The following is a 26,406-nucleotide window of genomic DNA, read 5'->3' as shown; positions in this document are numbered from 1 at the left end:
GAAGACTCTCTAGTATATAATATATATATATATATATATATATATATCCATATCAAGTTATTAAAACTCTTAATGTGTTTTTGGAGTCGTACGTTAAAATGAGAGGTTTGCTTTGGTTTGTTTTAATGCAAAGCTACACAATAGGCTAGCCATGAGCCATCCACTGTTGGGAATCAAAGCCGGTATTTTAGCATTGTGATATAAACTTACCATTAAATCATCAGGGGAAATATGAGGAACAGCTATTTAAATAAATACATAAAAATAAACCTCTATTGGTTTCTACAGGACATTTAGGAAATTAAGCCCAATCCAAGATCTAATTCTGAATAAGTATGAGCCTTTATTATAATAAATACAATTACAATAATCATCAATGTTTAACTACTATATATATATTTTACATCCATTAAAACCTGTTATTTATCAAGATCATTATAATGCTGGAATATTCATTCTCTTAGCTAATTTTATTAATAAGAAATAAGGCTAAATACAAAATCTTTCCACAATTATTAAAAGTCGAACAGGACATTCTGAAAGGTACACATCAACATGTCTAATTTATGAAACACAAAAAAAACATATACCAAACCTAAACATACATATATATATTATCATTCCACCTTCCTCATATATTTACTTATTTTTACTAGTAACATTATTAGCTAAAGAAATACATTTTAAACTTTAAAAAAATCTAATCAAACATCTAAGGCAAAAAAGTTCAAAACAGCATATTTTTTGTACTTAACATACTATCAAAGCACAAGTTCTACTTCACATACAGCTACACTTTTGATACTTTTTTCTTTTTGTCCTTCACAGTGTGAGTGGGAGTTAAGAGCATAAAGCACAATCAATTCTGTTGTCAAGTTTGCCATACAGATAAGAATACCAATAGTCGAACATTCTTATCCATAACTTTCTGTATTAGAAGTTTTAAAAAGTATTTATACAAGAGTAATCGAAAAGTTCAGTATTTCTTATTTTATGCATTGTATCGTTATAGTTATGATTACCATATTTTCTATGATCACATCCCCATGTAACTGTGTTACTCTTGCCAAAACTATATAAATGCTTGTTTTTTTCTAAGTGGAACTTACATGCCAAGTGTTTTCTTAGTGATCTGTTTTAATTTCACTGATATACATATATTGACTGTCAACAAAAGCCTGTTATTCTTAGTATAAATATGAAGTACAATTTGTTACTGCTATTTTCTAGGATAGATTAAAGGACAAACTATTTTTAGAGGTTAAATTTCCCAGTAAAAATACATGAAATGTTTGTTTTTTGTTTCCAGTAAATTGACATACATAATTATTACCACGTATCCTCCCATCTACAATAAACCTCTTCCATCATACATTATTACAGATTTAGACTTATTACAATCTTGTAATCAGAAAATACTACTTAAAAATCATTAATTCATGATTTCTTTTTACATTTTCAATAAATTAGTGTTCGTTGACATACCTGATGTTTGGCAAACTATTTCAGTGTTTCAGTTTGTGCACATTTCCCATATAAAAAAAGGCAAACTCCTAACGTAAAATAATTATCCCAATATTTCTTTCTTTAAAGATATTTAAATAAAGTAGCTCATTATGAATTTGCTAAGTTAAAAAAAAAGTCTTAAAAAAACAATTTCAAAACATCTTTAAGTAACTCAACAATTTTCAAGAATAACAAGATTCCTGTTTATTTCAAAAGACAAGTACGCTTTATGTTAAGCTATTTAAGTGAGATGGAACCAGAATAGAACCCAAATCGTTAAACTAACAAGGCCATCTCTTGCACAACAGCCACCCTGCACACTATACTTTTTCGTTTGCAACACCTACTAACATGAATTAAATACTAATTAACTACAGATACATGACAAAATGGCAGACAAACCCAAACATGATAAATTACTTATGTATATCTATTCCTATCTTAACCAATGAGAACAGTTTGATTTGTATAAAATTAAATATTAATATAGCCTGACTGAATAGTAAAAATGAACTAATTAAGTTGTCCTCAGTTAAATGAATTTAGTGAGCTCATTCATAGGTCTGATGCTTGCAACATTAGATCTGTTTACACGTCTAACTCTGAGGATTTCTTAACATGATACGGGGAAATGAACCTGTGTACAAGAAGTGTAAACACCTTGACTGACTAAATCTAAACTATATTTCTGTTTACATCTTTGAACAACAATAATCCAATACTAAAAACCTATCTCAATAGCTATAACTAGTATACGATATACAAGTTGTATTATCTAACAGTGAATACTACATTTTAGGCACTTTGCATGCTTAAAAAATCAAGAGACACCCTTAAAAAACAAATAAACTTCAGACATCTGTAGATAATGTGTAGATTACACATGTGTAATGTGTAATTTTATTACACATAATAAAATTTCATTTCAGATTACCTTTTGTCTCCAGTGCTTATTACAACAATTATTTTGATGAAAACTTAAAAGAGGAATAAAGGAAGACTCTATAGTTTTGCACCAGATGAATTCATAAAAAGGTGTGTGATTCCCCCCCCCCCAAAAAAAAGTTGTCACAGTCAGGAAGTTTTTAAATTTGTTCCTCTTTTTTTCACATTTTAGAAAACAGATTTATTACATGCATAAAGAAAAAACAAACAAATCAAATCACATAAAGTAAAGGAACATACATCTTTAAAATTATTTTAAGGGTGTAAGACACATACAATGATGTTCAAACATTTAAGTTACTTTTATTTCTCAACATGCTTATTAACTCCTTGGTTAAAGCATTCCATTGATACTGACTGTAGGAACTGACAGCTGTAATGAAATAAAACTAAGGGCAATCTGCTTTTTTCAAATATGTGTAGCTGTTGAAAACGAGAAACATTAAAAGTTGCACAGAATAATGCAGAAATCAAGGTGTTTTTAAACAACACAAATGAGTGCAATGTTCATGAAACTATCAGATTCTTTTTTTTTTTTCACCACTAAAGCCATAAGTAGACTATTAAATAGTCTGTAGCAGGTTTAATATTTTCTCTTTCAAATGACAATCTATTTTCTTTAACGTCAAAAGAAACAAACAACATTCTCAAGTACAAATCAGACTAATGTTTAGCTGGGATTTTATCAATACACAGAGAAACAAACATGATCAGAATCAGACTATTATTCAGCTAGGATTTGATCTTTATATAGAAAACCAACATGCTCAAGATCAAATCAGACTAATGTTTACTTGGGATTTGATCTTTATACAGAAAAACAAACAATATGTTCAACACCAAATCCAACTAATGTTTACCTTAGATATGATCTTTACACAGAGAAACAAACAACACACTTAGGACAAAGACTAATGTTTACTTGGGATTTGATCTTTACACAGAGAAACAAACATGTTCAAGACCAAATCAAACTAATGTTTACTTGGGATTTGATCTTTACACAGAGAAACAAACATGCTCAAGACCAAATCAAACTAATGTTTACTTGGGATTTGATCTTTACACAGAGAAACAAACATGCTCAAGACCAAATCAAACTAATGTTTACTTGGGATTTGTTCTTTACACAGAGAAACAAACATGCTCAAGACCAAATCAAACTAATGTTTACTTGGGATTTGATCTTTACACAGAGAAACAAACATGTTCAAGACTAAATCATAATAACGTTTACTTAGGATTTTATTTTTACACAGAGAAACAAACAGCATGCTCAAGACCAAATCAGACAATTTGATTACCATCAATCAAAAAAATGGCACACAGTAAACCAGAACCTATTAACTGAATAAACAAGTGCTGTAAAAACAACAACATGAAGTACACAAACACACATGAAAATACAGGTGCAGTAACTGTGTCCAAAACTGTCAGAAAAAAGAAAGGATGACACTGGAAATACGACTTTAAATTTTCACAATGAGGAAGGAAATGATATCAATAATTAAATTTTAATAACTTGATTTAATGTGTTATCATTTAACTTACAAGGCCTAAAACCTACACAAGGTAAAAGAAACATTTTACGCAATTGAATTATGAGAAAAAGATAATAATAATAAAACATGCCAAAAAGAAACCCTTAATCATAAAAATTGCTGCATATTACATCATGTAAACCCATAAAACTGGACCAATGACCTTTTATTAGATATTTTTAATGTTATGATGTGGTATTTCAATGTTGAACATTACATGCACTAAGTTATGAGGGAAAAATACTTTTGAATAACACTAGTCGAACTGACAGACACCTGATATGCTACTTAACCTAATATGCTAGTTATATTTATTTAAAAATAACAAACTGATGTTAAATGTAAGAATTTTATACAATTTTAAGAAAAACAACAAAATAACCTTTATTTCTCCCCCTCCAATTTGTATTTTGTTTTTACTTTTAATGGTAATCACTGATGGAAAACTGTAAGACAATAGAAACTGTACTTTATTTTTTCTACAAACCATAAAGAAAGACAATCAAACCCCCAAAAAAATAATCTAATTGCTGATCTCCATTCAACCAGTTCCCTTTTATGCTATATATTTGCTAGATGCTGAAAACAGTTTGAAACACCAAAACACCAAGATAATTTTCTTTCTGTGATTAAGGCTCATACAACAACTGATCGTGTCAAGTTGAGGTTGTAGAAAATGCTGTGCTGCCAAGCCAACCTCTAGATTAGCTACACGTCATCATGTATAGCATATTTACATATTTATTTATACATATACAGATCCACTTTTTGCAACCTGACAGTCTGAAAATGGAATGAGCTCAAACCAGAATCAGCAAATATTGAAACCACATTCAATATTTCCATACTATGCACTCTTGTTCTGAGTAACGGCATACACTATAAAAATGAAACAAAGAAAAGCAACAGAAAGTTAATTTAGAAAAACAAAATATACCATGCAAAAAACAACTTTTAAAACAAATAAAATACAGAAATACAAGTAACACAAATACGAATCTAAAAAAACAAAAACAAAAAAGTGCATTACATTGACTAAAACCAAATCCAGGATTTTGATCAATACCGGTTTATTAAATAAATGTTGATTTAAATCTAGAGAGCTTTACTTTCAAGAACATATTCCCTTGCTTCTAAATTTAAAAGACTTAAAATTAACAATGTGGATAGAAATAGAACTAACTATTAAGGTCTATATTGCAAAAATACAAAGATTTAATGAACCACCACTCTAAGTATTAGTGGGAAGAATAAAAAGAAGAAAAGCTTTCATTAGCATGTGAAATTACAACTAAAACTTTTTTATAGAAATAACAGAATATAAAGATTAAAAACATTTACATTTCTAACATGGTTAACAAATGACAAAAACTTCATCAACCCAAATTTCCTTACATTCCACATCCACAAGTAAATTAAGAGACAAGAGCACAGAAATAACAAAAGATTACTCTAATAAATCCTAACCATTTATTGAAAATATGAGATCACTATAACAATCAGTATTATGGAAACAAATTCCAGGAAAGATACGATATCACAAGCAGCAAAGTATCAGTTAAAAGTCCTCAGAATTAATCAAAAGTGTTACCTATTTAATACTTTATCAGATATTACCCACCTGTAAAAGTGAACCGCATAAAAAATATTTTCACTTTAAAATGGAAGAACTTTTTAGTAAGACAACAGAGTAATTATTAACAAGTGTTAGCAGTTACTATGAACTTCTTTCAACTGAAGAAAAAATTTGGGAGAGTAAAAAAGATGTAAAAAAAAAGTGAATTTGTTTCCGTAATATAGTGACTCCCTTCTCCCGATGCATGTTTGCCCAATGGTATATATATATATATATGACTGTGCTCAGCCAAGGGCTTCAGTATCGACAGAGGGCAGACAAACAGTTCTTCAGCCGCTATATACCCAAGCTTCCAAGGTGAAAGGCAGCAATGAATGAAAGCAACACAGAGAAGAAAACACAAGATAATTAGTAAAGTTTGAACAAAAAGTGTTCTCTATACAAACTTCACAACTCTTTATTAAGCCGAGCATATGCAGTTAGTTAAATCAGTAAATTCTAATATTAATATGAATACATTTCAAAATCTGTTTTAGAAAGATTAAGCCATGATATAATACATAATGTTAAAGTTGCTTATCTTGCACACATCACTAGAGGTTAGTCAAAAAACGTTTATTTCTAACCATGAGCTGGTCGGTAATTAATGTTTGTTAGTCCAATAACTGATTACATGACTTTTTTTATCTACAATATTGTAATCATTTGTTTAATATCTTACACACCACTAAGATGCTTGCCATCTTAACTGCTAAAAACTAACCTATTCTTAATTCAAAAATACAACAACAACAACTTTTACAGTAGGTAAGTTCTGATTTATATAAAGCCAATGTTTCAACCCATAATACTGTCATCATCAGGAAAAGTTACATTCAACAGCCTATATGAATGTAACTCTTACCTGATAATGACTTGATAATACTATGGGTAGAGACATTGTAATTATTAAAATCAGAATTTACCTACTGTAAAATTTGCTGTAACTGTATTTTTGAATAAATTATTCAGTTCAGTAGGCCCTTACTAAACACTATTCTACTCTAGTTTCACCCATTGTAAACTGTAATGCATAAACAATCCATCATATAAAGGTTTACATGTCCGTTATGCAAATGACCTATAATTTGGAGTCTTTTGGATGACTGGCCAACTTGTTTGAATGATTGGAAAGTTTTTTTTTACAATAAAAGATAGAACAATCATTTAATCCCCACTTATTGTTGTCAAAAATTATAAGATACCCGGAATACCCCTATTGTTGTTGTTTTTACCATTTGGCACAGTATCAATGCAAAATAATGAAGTAAGTATTCTATCTAAACACCATATGAAAAATTAATGATATTAGTATCTTTGCTCCACATCTCATAAAAACATACTCAACTCAAAGTTTTAAGTGATGAACAAAGTACAGAGATGAGAGACTTCAATTAAAAAAATTCTTGCTTTATGCATTCTCTGATGCAGAGCATGTACTTTCATGCATGCATATCTAATTCCTACAGATATGCATATCTAATTCCTACAGAATTATTTTGTCAAACTACAAATACTACTTAACCCCTTGACTATGACCTACTTATATTATTTGTAGATATGCAATTCCCATGAAAGTTCTTTACAAAAATGAAACTCGTGGATGAAATTCTTTTAAATTTGAGATAAAAAGGTTCTGTAAGTATATAGTTTTTGAAAAATTAGATTTTTATTTTTTCTCAAGCAATGTTTTTCTCATGCCTTTTTTTTTCTTTTCATATGTTGCCTATCCAACATTCAAATTAATTTTCATTTTAAGATTAAAAATACTTTTATACATCAGAAAATGTTCAAATTTCACATGCAAAGTCCTTATAATGTTCAGATAGTTATCAAACATTTCTTATGAAAAAAATTCATTTTATCTGTTATTTTCACAAACTAATATGTGTATGGGTTCAGTCGATTTGACCGATCTCGTAACCACCACAAATAATTAGGAAATAAATATAAGTTATGCCTTTTTCTTTCTAGAATGACAACAAATTATCACACAAAAACATAAATGTTTAGACTAAATAGCTTACATGTTTTAGTAGACTAGTATTTTGTAAAATACATTCACATCTCAATTATTATACATTATATATGTATATAGATTATTGCTATTTTGAAATAAGTACTTAAACTTATTTTTCCTAAAACATAGAACAGTAAATAAAGAAGTAAAGCAAACAATTATCTTTTCTAGTTATGACCTTCGTACTCAGTTGCTATTTGATGTAGTTTGCTAAGCCTTTTAAAATTTCACAAGTGGAGGATGTGAAAGGAAATAATTTTTTAGGTTTTATATACATACAGTTAAATAACCAAAAAATCATAAATTACTATATTGATACCATAGAACTCAATTATAATTTATCAATTTTAGTAACTAAGATGTATTTTAATCTAAAAAAATATTAAATTTGAGCAGACTAAAGACTCGACTTACCTCTATGCAGTCTTGTATCAAAAGAAAGACATAATGCCTTTATATTTCAAAATGGCTGAGAAAACCACTAGGGGGACATTCTGAACTTACAATTGGTTATTCACGTGTCATATACAGAAGTATGTATATATAAGGGATCGTTTCCAAAAATGGAAAGAGGTGAGTGGGGCTACTGTGTTTGATTCGGAACATGAGTGATATCTTAACAAATAGAAAAGATAGGAGGTTCTTATTTTATATTCTAGCTTGTCAATATCGGTAATTTGGGTTCATGATTGTTACAAAACTACAGACTTTGTATTTTGACATCACAAACATCTAATGAACCAGTGTTGCATTCAACATACTATGTGACACACAAAAATCAATGTTTATCTGTGTATTTTTAATATTTGCTTTTAAGTTAAGAAATTGAGTAGCATATAGTTCTAAAATTTGAATTATAATCTACAGTTTGATACCAAACTTATTGACATAAATTCATGAAAAAGTAGTTCAGTAAAATTTTGAATGCAAGTCAAAAAAAAGATGACATGGTCTTTGACCCATATGGAAAAGGTTAAAGAAACAACAACAGTAATAGAAGGGGGGAGTGTAAATATTTTGCATTTTTCAGCTATATTAATTTGCAAAACTACAAAACAAAATTTATATTAAAGCTTTTATTAATGACTCCATAGTGTCTGAAAGATTCATAAAATAAATATCATTTCTGTAAATTCCTATACCATACATTTTTTAAATGGTTTACTTTTAAAAGCATATTACTTTTGAAAAAATAACATAATACCGCCGTTATTAACATCAGCTTGTAAGGACTTACTGAATAATTTTACTTTGAATAACCTATTTATTTGTTTTTAAATATAATTCATATTATTCAAGTTACTAGAAAACAACAGGGATCAGCATATTAAAGAGTACAGTGTTTTGTAAACACTAACATAATACTAGGTTGTTTTTTAATATACCACAGGAAAAAACTGGTACTTCCTTTTTTTGTTGTTATTGCCTAAAACATGAAATCTGATGGAAAAAATTAGAAAGTTAATTTAATGCTTTAGAAGACTTATCATAATACGATACGAAGAACCTGAAAAAACCCACAGTATACTCTAATACACGACTTACAGTAAAATTTCTACTAATCTAGAAAAATCAAACTTAAAAAATGAAGACAAATATAAGATTCAATCCAGATACTGTCCTAACATCTTTTCTTGTCATGCAAACAAAGATTTTTTCAGGAAGCTAAAGTCAATCTAATAATAAATGAGAAGAAAATAAACAATAACACTAAAGAAATATATGTTAGAGACAAACCATTCAACAGATATTGAGATCAACTAAAATAAACAATAACACTTTAAAGAAGTATCTGTTACAGACAAACCATTCAACAGATAGTGAGATCAACTAAAATAAACAATAACACTCCAAAGAAATATCTGTTAGACAAACCATTCAACAGATAGTGAGATCAACTAAAATAAACAATAACGCTTTAAACAAATATCTGTTAGAGACAAACCATTCAACACATAGTGAGATCAACTCAAATAAACAATGACGCTTCAAAGAAATACCTGTTGGAGACAAACCATTCAACACATAGTGAGATCAACTAAAATAAACAATAACGCTTCAAAGAAATACCTGTTGGAGACAAACCATTCAACAGATAATGAGATCAACTAAAATAAACAATAACACTTTAAAGAAGTATCTGTTACAGACAAACCATTCAACAGATAGTGAGATCAACTAAAATAAACAATAACACTTCAAAGAAATATCTGTTGGAGACAAACCATTCAACAGATATTGAGATCAACTAAAATAAACAATAACACTTCAAAGAAATATCTGTTAGAGACAAACCATTCAACACATGTGAGATCAACTAAAATAAACAATAACACTTCAAAGAAATACCTGTTAGAGACAAACCATTCAACAGATAGTGAGATCAACTAAACTAAACAATAACACTTCAAAGAAATATCTGTTAGAGACAAACCATTCAACAGATAGTGAGATCAACTAAAATAAACAATAACACTTTAAACAAATATCTGTTGTAGACAAACCATTCAACAGATATTGAGATCAACTAAACTAAACAATAACACTTCAAAGAAATATCTGTTAGAGACAAACCATTCAACAGTTAGTGAGATCAACTTTGTTTTGTTTTTTCTTTCAACTCCACAGGGGTGAACAGTGATGAAAGATTTTTAACTCACTAAAAGGAGGAAGTCAAGTGAGTGGTGGAAGTTCTCAGTGAGTTGAAAATAAACTAATATTCATGCATTATGGTACTTTCAGAGGAAGAATTACCTGGGCTCTCTTATGATACATAATGATAAGTGTTAAAACAATATCTAAAACTCCAACTTTATAGCATTAATTCACTGGTACTATTTTAAAAGAAATTAAGTTCCTTACAAAAAGATAACTATAAATTAGCTGAAACAGATAACAATCTCACCTTCTTCCATAAATATAGAAATCATAATGTAATTAATTCCTTAAGAATCTAAGGTTAAATTACTTATCAACAACCCATGATGTCAAAAACTCAGTAAAGACATCCTCCAAAATAGGATCAAATATCACCAGATAACAGTCTATATATGAAAAAAATATGACAGACAATATACTCTACCAAGATATACACACCTATCTAAACTTCATACCAACAAACACCAATATACTGAAGAAATCTGCATAAAGAAATTAAAATCACTTATCAGGTATCACAACACTATAAACCAGTAACTTGTGGTGAGCAACATAATGGAGGAAGCAGTAATACACAGGGAGGAGAGGTGGAGTGGGGGAGATATGGCATGGAGCTGGCACATGTTAGAACATCAAACCAAAACTACAACACCTATTGTGAACAACTGTTTAAAAAAGTAAAATGGAATTTCAAATCATAATAATCAATTAAATGCATTTTTTATATTTGTTTCAAATGCTAAACAAATTAAAGTAACACAAAACAGGCAAATGACATCCATAAATAAAACTGTAATTCACTCAGCATGTTGAGTATGTGTTAAAAAGATAGACGATGCTCTTGGTTTATGACAGATCAGGTAAGGTTCTTATTTGCCATCTGGCCTAACAACATCTTATTTCCATAGCAACCATCAAGCAGACCACATCACTTGAATAAGTAATGCCTCATGTTTCATTCTCAACATTTGTCAGTAAAGGTGGTGATGGAGGGAAAGGTTTGGTAGGGGTTCTGTGTGTACTGCCAAATATTTAATTTTTTTACTCTATGAGGAATACATTTAAGCATATATAAAAGAAAATATTTTAAATTTTGAAAATTCAATATTATTATATTAACTCTCTCAACATGGGCTCGGTCAATTTGACTGACCACATGACCTCTTTGTACTCATTCAAAGTCTTTATAGATTTTATACTACTAACTTTTAATACAGTATGTATATATTCATGTAATTTTGCAGTCTTTCAGTACACGTTATAAGTCTTTCACATACAAAAAAAATCATATTTTTATGAAGTATTTTTAATAAATTAAAAAGACTTGCAACTGAATATGTTGAGTAATTGTTTTGAATAATCCGTGTGTAAAGTGATTTTCATGTTAAGATTAAAAATACCTTTCTTCATTTCAAAAATCTCAGATTTCATTTGTGTAATCTCTAATGCTGTTATAAGTTGTAAATCACTTGGGGAACATGCTGTTAACGTTACACTATCGAATTACGAAGAAACAACCTTGGCTTTCAATTGGTTATAGGTAATTTATAACTAAACGTAAGAGAGAACTATTAACAAATCCTGAAAGAGAGAATATGACAGGTGGGTGTGGCAGGAGAGGTCCCACTTTCTATTTAATAGCTCTGTAGCCAAATACAATTGAAGGCCATAAAAATTATGGTTTGTTTGAGAAATGACAATTTTATAGTGAGGAGTTTATGTTTAATTTCATAGTTATTGGAGGGGTAGTGGATAAAATAGAGAAGAGAAGATACCTAGAGAAAATATGTCCCTTGTGTCACAAGATATTTTTAAATAATAGCTTGTAGAATTAAGAACTTAAAACTTATATACAATTAAAATATGGATTAGTAGCTAATATTTTATGCTATACTAATTGATATAACATAAGCAAAAAGTAGTTTTATAAACTTTTGAATGCAAGACACAAACCTTGTGTTATGCGCAGTAAAGGATACCTGTGACGATAGGGTTAATGGATTAAAAAACAATTTTAAATAATCAAAGTGCTTATTTTGCTTGGCCTTTAAGCACATCACTGCTATAGCCACATCTATACAAAAAGCTATAAACTTAAGTAAACGACCATTATGTGAGCCAGAAGAAAGTGCACTAAGTAAAGGACAAAACATCATCTTAACACATAACAAGATACCTGTCCTAGATACAACTTAAGACACAACCTACAACCCACCAGGAGAAGGAAAGAATTTATTATCAAAGTAACATCGGCACACAGCCATGAAATATAAACAATACCATAATACCACTCTAACACGAACAAACTATCTTCAAGAGCCCAGTGAGCCGAAACTCTTAACCAATTAGCAGGATTGACTACCACAACTTAAAATGAAGAACATGTTCAATAATATGATGTGGCTCAAGCATTCGACCTTCAAATATGCAATACAACAAACTAACCACTAAACTATGCCTGAAACGATTGAGTTGGGAGTGAAAATTGAGATAAGTTAGCCTTGGTAGTTCCATTCATCAAGATGAGCTATATTGTTTGAATGAATTTCCCACACACACTTCTTTTCCAAACATTTATTTCTAAGTTTATACTTGTTCAACTATATTTAAATGCATATTCAAAACAACTGGAAAAATTTTGTAATTACCTAACTGTCCATCAGACAAGAGTATTTCAAAAAGTATCTTGTTTGGAAAACTTTATCTTAAAATGAAGAATTCTTTTTGAATATAACAAAATAATTACTTCTTTCTTTAACAGTGTGTTCAGTTTGTCTCAACACTGGCCAGTTTGTGCTTTAGAACTTATATCCCTATACACACTCAGTACTGTTCTTAAAAGAGAACTGATAATGAAATAAACTGATTACACAAAACAATAATTATATCATTATGAAAGATATTTCTTTAGCCAATTTTTAATGATATGTACCATTTCACTTAATATTTAGTTGCTGGACTAATAGCAAGCAAACATAGATACACACGTAGGTTAATACTAAACTATATCATGACAGCCAAAAAGAACTAACAGTTGGGATTATTCAACTATTCAGTTCTTTCTACAATTTGAAACTGTTTTGATTCTTATTGATTAGGTATTAGTCTAATTTTCACAAACACCTATTCCCACGTCCACCATATTAGGACACAGAGTCAAACTATAAGAAAATATCTATTACAATAAATACAAACAAAATGTGTCATTAGCGATAAAACTAAAAAGTGGTATTAGGAACTCTATAGTCTGAAAACTAAACGGTAATGAAACAAAATTTACAAAATTCCACAAAACAAATAATAAAGTGAAAATAAAAATTTCAAGTGTTATTCTCAACCAAATATACTCCAGTTTCTATAATCATTTAAAACATAATAAAACCATGAAAAGAGAACAAAATAAAACTCACCAATAATAATAATTATAATAATGACGACAATTCCTATAATTATGGCCCACATCTGAAAATAAGAAAATATAACCATTCAATAAATGAACATAAATTAATAAAAATTAAAGATGGGTTCAGGAAGAACTCTCCAATGAACTGAAACAAAATGGCTTAACAATAAATATTTCACAACTTTTTGTTGAACAAGGTTTCCAAAAGCAAGTACTCAATGCTAATAGGCAGAAAGCAAGGCCTAAAGAAATTCAGTAAGAAAAGAAAATACATTTGTGTAATGAAACAAGATATAATTGTTAGTGCTACTCACATCACCTGGATGAATATATATATATATATATATATAAAGTCATTTGAGAAAAGACAAAAAAATGAAGCAATCATTAAATGAGTATGCAGTATCTATGTTCTGATAGCAAATATATTTTGATTATAATTATGATACATGTGATGAAAGTCCTGGTTTTGTAGAAAAAAAGTAATATTTAATGAAATTTAATATAAGTTAAATGGTAACTGCAGGCAACTTGCTGGCTTGAAGACCATGAGAGAGTTATGTCTAAAACTTTAACAGCAGAGTTTTTTTTCCTTACTCTATTTTGGGTGTATGGCGACCTACCTCCTTCTACTACTATTAGGCTTGTAATACTGTTAAATAACAAAATAATGTAATATATTGCTTATCAAATGCCAGATCCTGTTAAAACATAATTTGTATTAAAATAAACTATGTCTTCAAATAAAAAGTTTTTCAGTCACAGTGTCAGTTTCCCCTATCTTATCCTATCAGATAAATATAACATACTAAAGGATATTAACACTGGTAAATTTTGATAAAGCAACAATATAACTTGTAAATTTTGCAGTTATACTTACACCACTAATATTTTTAACCATCCAGTTTAGTAGGAAAGAATGGTCTCATTACTGTTTAATATAATCTGATAAACTTGTACCTTTTCAGAAAGGCAGGTATTTATAATATGTACAGAAAATTCCAATGTGAATACAGTTCTCTATCAAAACTTGATATATTCTTATGGTCCATATAGTCCATATATACAGTCCAGCCCAGTTACATCCCAAAACACGCCATTATTTTGCAAAATAAAACATTAAGGCTATTCTATGACGGATGTTTCTTTAAGCAACTGTCCAAGGTATGAAAGCTGCACAAAATATTTGGGTAAAGTGTGACATATTTATATTGGATATCAGATAAGACCAGGTAGATGTTAAAGTGTTATATGAAATAACTGTAAGTTGATGAAATATAACTGTCCTTCAATACGAAGCCTCATTTACTCAGTTACCAGAGCCTCAAAACTGTTTTGGCTGATTACCAATCTGATCAAATAAATATCTCAGTATCTCTAACAAGTTTTTACAAATAATATTCTGTTAGCTTGCAGTTTCAATTCAATTTCTTAGTACTTCATTAATCCAGTAACAACTATTACAGCGTTTAGCTACTTTTTGAGCATGATGTCAAAGAAATGAGAGTAGCACTAACAGTACGATTTTAAAATCTAGGTTTTGATTTTAACAGGAAAAACTCAATAGTCTTGCTCTTTGAAAAGCCCAATACTCAGAAGGATGAAAAAAAAACAATTTAAGTAACTGAAATGAGAAGATTTGCAACATCTGCAAGAGAGAGAAATATACTTACCAACTATAATCACTATGATAACTACACCAATGCCAACCATTATAGCAATCATCTGAAAGAATATATGTTATTGCAATCTTAATATAAAACAGAATGCTTTTAACTAAAGGATTCATCCAGCTGTTACTGGCTAAACTTATTACTTGGTAGATGTTTTGTATAGCAACTATCATTATAAAAAAACAATATATTTTATGTAACTATTTGAAATTATTTTCTATATTTCGCTTTGATTTTAAGTACCGGCCAAAGCACATAAATGTGTGAAAAATGTATAACTTAAGTATGCATTTGTGTAAATAATATCATCGAGCAGAGGTCTGTATTTGTTTTACAGAAGCACAATGTAATAAAATAATAATTCAAATTATGATGACAATTCTGTCAGAAATAAAATAAAAATCAGTAATTATTCATGATGTTTCATATTTATGTTTTTTTCTTTTGATTTAGTTACAGAAACTTGATGCAATGTTATAATTAAATATAGTAAATATGTAAACAGTTATTAAATGGTAAATGAAGATATTGTGGGTACTGGTGCTAACAGCTATTATATATTCTTTTTTTGAAACTTTTATAAAGAAGAAATTATGTATTATCTCAAAGTGTTTAGTAAAATAAATTCTAGTCTCCCTACACTGACACAGCAATTATAAAATACTGAAAGGAAGAATGTAATATTTTACTTTACAATAAAAACATAACAGACAAGAATAAAGTCTAAAACATAAATCAAATGTTCTTAACATTAATAACCCTATAGAAAATCATAAATATGAATTCCACTTTGTCATTTTGCCAAGTAAACCTTTAGATGGTGGGTCTAAGTTACCATCAAATTAATTTTTTTACTACCTATACACATAAAAATGTTGTTATAATCTCAACGTTATGTCATGCAGTTACAGTTTAACATTTGATAACTATATAAACATGTTTATTTATTACAATTTATTGTCTGTCGTTTCCCAACTGCCCCGGTATTGAACAAAAGGCCTCATAAGCACTGAATATAATTTATTTTCACTCAAAAGTTTTTAGAATTCTTTATATAAAACCAAAAGAAATTTAATCTTATAATATCAACTTTAAAACTTCAACCCACCTTACAGTTCTTCCACCAAAACTTTCTCTTCAGTTTACCAGCTTGTTGTTCAAACTGTGATGCCCCTTGCTGCAATGCATCTGATGAAAATAAAAGTTTTTAGAAAATATGTCTTGGAAACTTCCTAAGTTCTTGAAATCAATCCATAAATTGAAAAAAAAAGCTGTATTCTAATAAACAAAACATTAAACAAGCATTATCTATCTACTTTGGAACATATTTCTAATATTGCTGTGTAAGTTAACTTGTTAATCTTTTAATACTTTCTGTTTGTCTCAACAAAAGGGGTCAGAAAACATAACACAATGTCTGTATAATATGGCTTGTTAATATATTAAGTAAATTTAAGTCTCCCAATAGCAAATCAAAGTGATGAATATTAAATATGACCTTTGATTAATGTCAGTATGCTACCTACCAAATACAAATTTTGTTTGATTTTTTTTTCAGACAAAAAACTTTCTCGGTTGTAATTAAACTGATTCGTAAAACTTTGTGATCTATGATGATGATGATGACAAAACCTTGTCGAAACGTTGTACATTTGCTGTTATGTTAAACTTATATTAAAGTTTTTCTTCATTACCCATTCAAGCCGTCTCCAGCCATTATTAGTCTCAAAGTGGGTTCCTCGTCATCGAATTTGTGATCTAACTTCAGTAAAAATACGTTGACCTACATTTAATACACTATTCCTCCAGTCCACTTTCTTATTTTAACCATAAAAAGCTTCCAAAAAAACAAAAGGCAATAAATACAAATATATTACACATTTGTAATTTTACAGCACTGAAACTGAATACAAAATTTATATAGTCAAATTATGAAATAAACATCTTTGTAACAAAACATTTTGCAAATTAAATAAAATGCTGCAAACAGTTTGGAGTTAAAAAAACAGAAGTGGGGTTGTAACAAAATGGGTGAAACACGGAAACAGAACACATACGTAGTAGTTAAAAGTATCAGTACAAAAAAAGACAAGAGTTTTTACAGAAAGAGTTGGATATTAACATTTATAGTTCCAAGTAATAGCTGAAGTGTTTCCATTTATAATTGTTATATAAAATGAAAAAGTTTGTAAACAAGCACCTTCATAAACACAAGTACACACACAAACTCATGCACATATCCTTCTTGCATTGTGGTCAGAATCTTGGAATTTCTCTATATAATTACCTTAAGGTGCAATAAACGTCCCAAGTTTCTTAACAATGGAAAAAAATAAACACTATTCTCTTACGTTTGGAGCATTCCAATATCATTCATTTTACAAATTGTAAGAACCGAGTTTAAAATATCATCATTCTAAATAATTGTAATATATGAAACTTCAACTTTCTGATACTGGTACCTAACAACTGTAGTACGTGCATTACAAACATTTATTTAAATTTTTGTTTCTAATTGTAAAATGCTAAAAGTATCAATAAAATTTCTTAGTAAATATATCTTACTATGAAATTATTTTTCAACCTGTACATAAAAAAAGCCACAACGAATCCCTCTTAGACAAGCCATAAAAAGAAATTGGTAACTTTGCCTCGTATGCACTTGTTAAATTATAAAACCTACCAGACATTTATTCACTTACTTATCATGCACGGCAGGCCAAAACCACAACACAAGCTAAAACATTATTACCTGCACGATCATCCAATTCAGACAATTTCTGATCTCGTTCCAGGACTTTTTCCACGTTGGTTTTCATGATATCCACAACCTGATTTAGGGGTGGGGTTATTAGAATAGTTAAGAGAATTGAAACAAAGGATTTGATAGACTGGGACAACAAGAGGGTTTATTAATTTTTCACACAAACAAAATCAGTTTTTTTGAATGTGGTTGCAGAACAAAGTCTCCCGTAAAAGTTTTTTTGATTGGAAATTAGATTGTGAGATATGGAAAGGTAATTGACAAGTATAGTCTGGCAAAGAATAATATAGATTATTAAAGATTTCACAGATGTAAAACAGTTAAATATGAAAGAAAATATAAACACTACACTTAAAAGAAAGAAATTACTCAATAATATTTAAAAGCATTGATGATAAACATTATAAATGGATGCGTGGAATGTTTCATATCAATGCACAATATTAGGATGTAGAAAAACAAGATGTGAACGAGTAAACATGTAAAAGCTTAAGTGCAAGACACGAAGACTGAAAAATATGAATGCAAATTGAAAGATGTAAGTCAGTTAAAGTGAGCAAGCTTAAGTTACTGAAAAGAAGAAAAGAGACAAAAATAATTGTTGTGACTGTTTAGAATTTGTGAACATTCTTAAAATATAATGTAAATTTGTGAGATTTATGCACAAAAAACTTTTTGTACTTCCTATCTGAACCACATTCAAAAAGTCTGAATTGTTGTTTATACCACACACTGCAGCTTGATCTACGAGCTTCTCACCTGCACGATCATCCAATTCCGATAGCTTCTGGTCACGTTCCAGTACCTTGTCTATATTCACACGCATTATACCCACCACCTAGGATAGCAATATTACTGAAACTTCAAAATATTCACACCAAATGACTATTAACTGTCTTCTTTACCCTCACACGCATTATACCCACCAACTAGGATAGCAATATTACTGAAACTTCAAAATATTCACACCAAATGACTATTAACTGTCTTCTTTACCCTCTTTTCATATAATTTATGCTGACTGGACCAATATTGACACTCAATACATTTTGAGAGATAATTGAGACATAATTCCAGTTAGAATGGGGTACATATACCTAACTAGCTCGCCAAGGACATGTGATTTCCATTCCCGTAAAGACAAAAGCGGTCATAAGCTTTTAAGGTGACAAATTCCAAGGACTATCATTTAACAGGTACCAAATTTAAATTTACCATGTGCTATATATTCAGTAGGTTGTTCACCTAAACATTAACTATACTTATACTTATTAATCTTTTATGCAATAATTTGTTAAACAAAATTATCTGAAACCTCTTTCCTTAACAAAGGACAATGCATTAAAAGTTAGCTTTTTTGTTTTATGTGTGTTTTCTTCTATTTTTGTTAATTTAAGTTAGTTCACTACTATGTTAATTTCTGACTTTTTAACTTTTATGAAAGATTGTCTTTTCATATTTATTTTACATTTTTTTGTATATTTTTGGTGTGGGTCACAACTGACAACCCTACTGATAATTGTTAACAACACTTTTATGCATGTTATATAAAACTCTGCTAACTTTCTAATAAAACATACACTTTGTTACACATTCATTATCTACAATTATGTTTAATAATCCCAAGAGGCAGGTAAATATTTCAAAACATATATCAACAAATTGAACATTAAAACTAGCTTAGAAAAAAATTAAAACATCATATAAAAATAGTTCTTCAAATGCTGATATTGGCTAAGGAAATATTAAAATAAATTTCTTACTATTTAAGAGCAAACATATTACTTATAAACTATTAATAACAAATTTAAAGTGCACATTTTACAACAATGTCAATGGCTATGAAGAAATATGCATTCCCTGTTATACAAATTGTATACTTTGTTTGCTAAATTATGTCCTTGTTTTAACACAATTTATTATAACTAGGATTGTAACAAATAAACGTGAAGTAAACAGTCTCAAAAAGCATCAAGTATATTTGTACAAACAGTCACATGTTGAAATTTTGTCACATTTCTGCACTTCGAGTGTCTAGTCATGGCGTTCTTATATAACCCTACTTATTAAGATTTCAAAAGCATTATTTTAACACTTAGCAATACATATTTTAATTTATATGTAAAAAATCAATATACACACTTATGATGCGTATGAAATGTTATAAATTTATAATAGTAGCATATAACTCTCAAAAGTATTTTTCAAATGAGATTAAGTTATAAAACAAGTGAAACTATATAAAATGAGAAAATTATCTTTCCATATCGGCAAACAAAAAAAAAGGAAAAAAAGTTGACTTTAAGTACCTCATCAACTTGAGCTTGTGTTTGCTGTACTCTCTTAGATGCTGCTTGGTGTTGGAGGTTAGGTTGTCGAGCTCCTTCCTCTCCTTGGGGCCCAGTTGTTCTACCATCCTGAGACCTAAATTGTATGAAATATCTATTATAATAATACTCAGTTTTTGCCTATCCTGGAAATGCTCATGCACATTACTATCTAAATGCATATGCACGCACACTACATTTCAACAGAAATAAACAAAAGGTGGATGTAAGTATATTTTAGTTGAGATTTTTTTACAACATTTAAAAAAATGTTTTTCAAAAGTATAATGTTGGGTCATAAAATAACATAAGCTTATTTATTGATCATATTAAGTACATTAAAATTTAGCCCTAACTAAAGTAAAGCAAAAAACTCACACAAGTTAGTATTACTTTATCGAATATAGGCCGTATTTAATAAAGGTTTAACTAATGTTAGGCCTAAGACAAGCAAACTTCGAGATTTTGGTGTTTGCAATTAAATTCTTTTGTATTATTCTAGAAATCCTGTATTTGAAGAAGTACTGTCGCAATAAATATATTAATTTGACCATAAATGTTTTGCAGGTCTCTGCAAGTTTATATATAAATATGCATAATTATTTAGGAAAGCTACAAAAATGTTTATAAAACAGATTACATCAAAGGAAGTATAGTGTGAATTTTACACAGCATATCCAAACCTGAGATGAAATATAAAAAATTAATTTCATGGAGAAAAAAAAAACTGCAGCCATAAAACAAACATCCAACACCACAGCATAAATCATGAGGTGGGTAATTATGTAATGTTTCCTGTTTTACTGAGGTACTGGTGGAAGTAAGACTCAAACTATGTTGGTGGTACACCATCTGTCCAAGTTAACCTTAATGTTGTAAGGCAGAGCATCCACACCTGTTCCTTTTTTTCTTCTTTTTTTTGAAGTTGAGGTTAAACTGGATAAACAGACAGTGTACCCCGAACACAGGGAACATTACATAATGACCAACCTTATGATTTGTGCCCTGGTGTTGAATGTTTGTTTCATGCAGCAATTTTTTTCTTTTTGTTTCTATCTCCATAAAATTACATTACATATATAAATACATACATCAGTTTCAGTAAGTCTAAAAAGAACTATCTTCATTTATACTTATTAAATCATTTGTAAACAATGTTTCTGAAATAACAAAAGAAAGGGGATAAAAATTCTTTCAAAATAAGCCAGTGATTGGCAATAAAACTAAAGCTATTATGGTGACAACTGCTGGTGAATCTTATTTTGGAGTACTATCAAACATTATCTAATTGATATTTCTCCAAAGTATGTCAAACATGAGTCAATTATGTGATATAAATATAATTTTATCAATAACAGGCTGTGTGCATCAGATCAGCAACTGAGAACACAAAGTTCAAGTTTGGCTGAAGTAACCATCCCAGATTACTCTTCACACAGAGATAATTACAAATCTACTTGCAAGTTATGGAAAGGGAATTCTGGGATGGAGACTGCATGCCCAGTATTTGACTTGTAGTTTGATTGGTTTATACACAATGATCTGCCAGAAAAAAAAATGGTAGGCTGAGTGGTAATCACCTCGGGCACAAAATATAAGTGATATTTGACCAATGACATGAGGATGAGGTGTTATCAAAATGAATGAAATGTTGATGTAACTGGTTGACAAATCAAAGATTAACAAAGCTTAGTGACTGATGACAATTTGCAATCTCCATAAATACAAACGAAATTTTAGAGACACATTCTTCAAACACTTTTCTAAGAAGTTTGAATAAAATTCTGGCTAATATGAAATGGGGCTCAGAATCCACCAAAGTGCATCTAGCGGTGTTCCAACTTTTTAAATTTTCCCAAGGTAAACCAAATGAGCCCACCCTGTATGAGGGAAAGAAACTTGTTCCCACATCATCCCTCATTCCTGCTTTTTTTCTCAACAATCACAAGGGACTTGGTAGCTGCTTACATTTACCTAAAATATCCCATTATTATTAATATTTAGCCTTATTCAAGGATCTTGAAATTCTTCTCTAATTTTTCATTGTTTCAGACTAGTTGTCAACAGTGCCACTCAGCACTGCTTCAGCAAGAAAGCTCGATAGCGAGTATTCAGTTTCTTTTCTCAATTTTTTTATATCAAGAGTTTTCATTATCTTTAAAAGTGAATGTGTGACATTACTAAAGCAGGCAAATAACACCTCCGGTGTGAAGCAATACCTCTCCAACCTCTCATTTATAGATATTTCTCTTCCCTTATAAAGGCTTCAGATTGTTCAACCAATTACAAACACATTATAAATATTGACGAGTCAGAATATAAAATTTCAACCTCTTATCTTCTTGCTTTATTGAGATACCATTATTTGTTCGACCCACATAACACATTCTTCCCAGCTACTCTCTTTCAAGTAAAGTCTGTTATTTTCTCTGGCATTGCTATTGGACGTTATAGTCAACAGAAAGAAGTATACTCTGAACTAAATAAATCAGATATTGGCTGTTTTATCTTAGTGCACAATAAACCATAGTTTTACACACAAAGATTGATTTGTTTAGACTAAAGATGTTGATCTACACATTAATGGAATTTTTTTTAACATAACATTTTATTCTAATGCCTGATACAGTTTTTGTGTTATAAAATGTACATTTGAAAGCTGTACGAATTACTTTTTGGAAAACCAACAAATAGGCTTACTAAGCCACACACCTGGATTAATGTAGCATGATACAACTTGATAGTTTGTTTACCCTAAGCTCTCTTGCTATGTGACATGCTGCTTTATTACAGCAGTTAGACATAGTTCAGAGAACAATAAAACTAAATGAAAACAGTTGTGAATAGGTGAGAGGCATGAAAACTGTTTGAATAAATACTTTTAATTGTCTGCCACAATCTGCAGTCATTAAAGGGAAAAAATTATTTCATATTTTCCACCTTTTCAATGTACACTGATTATTTCACTACAGTTAGTGTTAGGGTAGAAAAATAAGAGACAAATTATAGTTTTACACACAAAAAAAAATTTGATATTCATTTAGGAAGTTCTAGAGGTTATACAACTAGAATACAAAAACTGTAAGACGAAAAAAGGAATTTTATTCCAAGCATGAAAATCACCTTTCACTCAGACTGATTGAATAAAGGCTTATAAATTCACATACAAATCATTTGTCATACTTGTGATGTTTACTAAATATTTAGCAATTTTCATGATGATACACTAAGTATACTTTCATGATTATATGGTAGTTGCAAGATCATGACTGACCCATGTGCATAGGGTCAAAGTCATTCTGGTGGCTGAACTCTTCTACGATTAAAATGTTGATGAAAATGTAAAACCAAGGTAGACAGGTAGATAAGCTGTAATACAGATGGGATTGGGGGGTGGCAAGAAGAAGCACCTTTTTTTCTGTGGAATATAGAACAACATTCAAAATGATTAATTCAGACTTTTCCTTTTGCTCACCCCTCCCATTTTGGTCCAGAATACCACTCACAAGCTGTAATATCTGATTCACTTGGTACCCAACATCTATTGGTAACCCTGTATTTCCCCTTTTTTTGCTTGTCCTTCCCGAGTTTTGCCTTTTTTCTTCTCATTTTATAGGACAAAATATTCTTCCCAAAGTTTTGATATCTTAAAATTATTCCTATACCTTTTGGACACTTATTCAGAATATGTAACTCTGGTGGAAAAAAATAATAGCTTTTATCAGAGAAAATAATCAAAGAGAAGACTATGATATTCAGTGTATTTTTGAGCACACAATTTCTATGGTAAGCTGTCTAAATCACCTGTTATATAACAAACACAAAAAACAGCTAAAAAATCCATCAAATTCAACTTTCTGCAGAAAGTGGACAAAGAAAAGACTCAAAGAAGAACACCAGTAACAGAACAACTCATAAAGAATACAGCACAAAATGACTGTTTATTTGAAAGTAAATAAATCTGGAACAGTCATGTTAACAAATGTATTTGTATGTAAACTAATTTTCAGAAAACAATAATAAACATTAAAAAATGCAAAATCTCCTAAAAATTTAAAATTGTAGGTTTCAAGATAAATGAGAGAAATTATAAATTTGATTTTTTTGTACAAAAACTACAACTAATTATTAGAAACATGCCAATTCAGACCTTTACCACAAAACTACAAAAAGTGATTTCACAGAAAAGTCCAACAGAGAAGTCTTCACAGTATTTGTCATGAAATATGGAAATAATGTTGACATTAAACACACGAGTTATAGAAATATTATTAATATTATATTTAGTCAGATGATGTATAATATATAATTTCTATCATTTACATATGTAGGTATTATTCAAAATACCAAACACACTTTTCATTAAAAATAACCTTTTTTTAGATACTTATTAAACAGTTGTCATGTGAGAAACAGTAAACCATCAAAAACAAATACTAAAGGACTGGCCATACATTTTATTTTTTTTTAAATATTGGGAAAGGGTTAAGATTACATCACTTTTCTTTACAAAAATCATTAAATGCAGTTTAATATAACCCAAACACGTTTCTAGTTTATAAAAGCAAGCTCTTCAGATTTCACTTGACTTCACATTCAATTATCTTCAATGGTCAAATAATTTGTATACAAAATTTTTTTTTCTTTCTCTAATATCAAGGCTCTGCATAACAGACATATAAATATTATTATTCATTTGCACTATACTGCTACTACACCATTAGTTATTAATACTCCAAGAACAAAAAGCTCATTCCAAACAAAATAACATGACTTTGGATGATAATTTCTTCTATTAACAAAATTATGATGTTTTTTCCACTATTCTGTAGTCTCTACTTTAATTAAAGTTTAATTATCATGAGAATGAATAAAAGTTACCTGTCATTAGTATTAATAAACAAGGAAATATCGGTGCACAGGTTCCCTATAACCTGAAATACTTCAACATAATACAATTTATCTCACTTGTTTTAGCAGTAGTATATCATACAGTTATAACATATATTAAAATTTAAATCACATAGGTTGTCAGTCATCACAAGTACTGATCAGTATCATCATGATTTGAATCAACATCAGTTTCATAACAGTATTAATGTCATATTACTAGTATTACCAGATTTACACAAATATACTGCATCAGTATATTCAATAACTAAGTTATTGCTAATGTTATTACTAAAAGTAAAAATAAGGTCTAGGAGCTTATATAATAAAATCGACAAGTACTCCGATATATATTTTCATTGTGAGATTTTTATAATTTACTAATGTATTTACAAAAAAGGTACTTTTTTAGTTGTCACATTGAACATTTTCATTAGGAAAAATTTGGAGAAATAAAAAAAACTTAAATTAAGCCTAAAGTAAATCATATGCACCGACGCTAAAATTGTTAGTCGTTACTGGCCTTGAGATTTTGCTTATTTTCAAATTCCAAATGTTTCTCGACAATATTAATTTATATAAAAGTAAAGAATGATGGAATAATAAATTTCACACTTAAAATTTATAGTACAAATGGCATTTAAATTTTAATTCTATACTCACATTGTTACAATCTACAACACTTAAAGTTAGGACCAAAATGAAAGGAAGTTGTAACACCTATGTGGAAAATATACAGTGGCCTAAGCGTCGAGCACTGAGTGATGTCATCAACGTTTCCACTTTTACCGAGTTGATTTTCCTCTGCGTTGCTGGATTTCCTCTACAAAGGACAGCACATTTATCCTATATATTAAAAATTTTTATATACTGAATATAGTGACATTAATACCCAATTTTTATGGAAAATTGGAGAATTGAAAATGAAACAAAAATTTTTATTTCCTTACAAATTATTTCATAGATATCAAAATTGTGGCGTTTAACTTAAGTATGTCAAGTTCTATAACAAGATATTCAGGAAGCAAAACAAAGGCAGAATAACATATTTGTTTTTCAGTCAG

The 26,406-nt window shown here is 29.5% G+C and overlaps 1 protein-coding gene across 7 annotated transcripts; it reads right to left on the bottom strand.

Moving 5' to 3' along the window:
- Nucleotides 1–451: 451 nt before the first annotated feature.
- LOC106461790 (vesicle-associated membrane protein 3-like) lies at nucleotides 452–26,142 on the bottom strand. 7 transcript variants are annotated; one of them, XR_002611083.1, is made up of 7 exons: nucleotides 26,006–26,142; nucleotides 20,435–20,549; nucleotides 18,114–18,192; nucleotides 16,470–16,549; nucleotides 13,696–13,747; nucleotides 3,374–4,871; nucleotides 452–3,311 (listed from the first exon to the last, which is right to left on the bottom strand). XR_002611083.1 is itself a non-coding variant. In XM_022388857.1 (6 exons), coding segments are annotated over exons 1-6 (360 nt in total). In that variant the 5' UTR covers nucleotides 26,008–26,142; the 3' UTR covers nucleotides 452–4,839. The 7 variants fall into 7 exon arrangements, 6 of the variants coding, with proteins under 6 accessions (XP_022244565.1, XP_022244564.1, XP_022244566.1 ...); XM_022388857.1 differs by lacking the exons at nucleotides 13,696–13,747; nucleotides 18,114–18,192 and adding exons at nucleotides 15,362–15,413; nucleotides 18,885–18,963 and having other exon boundaries at nucleotides 452–4,871; XM_022388856.1 differs by lacking the exon at nucleotides 18,114–18,192 and adding an exon at nucleotides 18,885–18,963 and having other exon boundaries at nucleotides 452–4,871.
- Between the last annotated feature and the right edge of the window lie 264 nt (nucleotides 26,143–26,406).

The sequence above is a fragment of the Limulus polyphemus genome, unplaced genomic scaffold (genome assembly GCF_000517525.1).
Source record: "Limulus polyphemus unplaced genomic scaffold, Limulus_polyphemus-2.1.2 Scaffold1031, whole genome shotgun sequence".
Taxonomy (NCBI): domain Eukaryota; kingdom Metazoa; phylum Arthropoda; class Merostomata; order Xiphosura; family Limulidae; genus Limulus; species Limulus polyphemus.
Note: the sequence above shows the minus strand (reverse complement) of the source record. Positions and strands in the feature narration are given on the sequence as shown.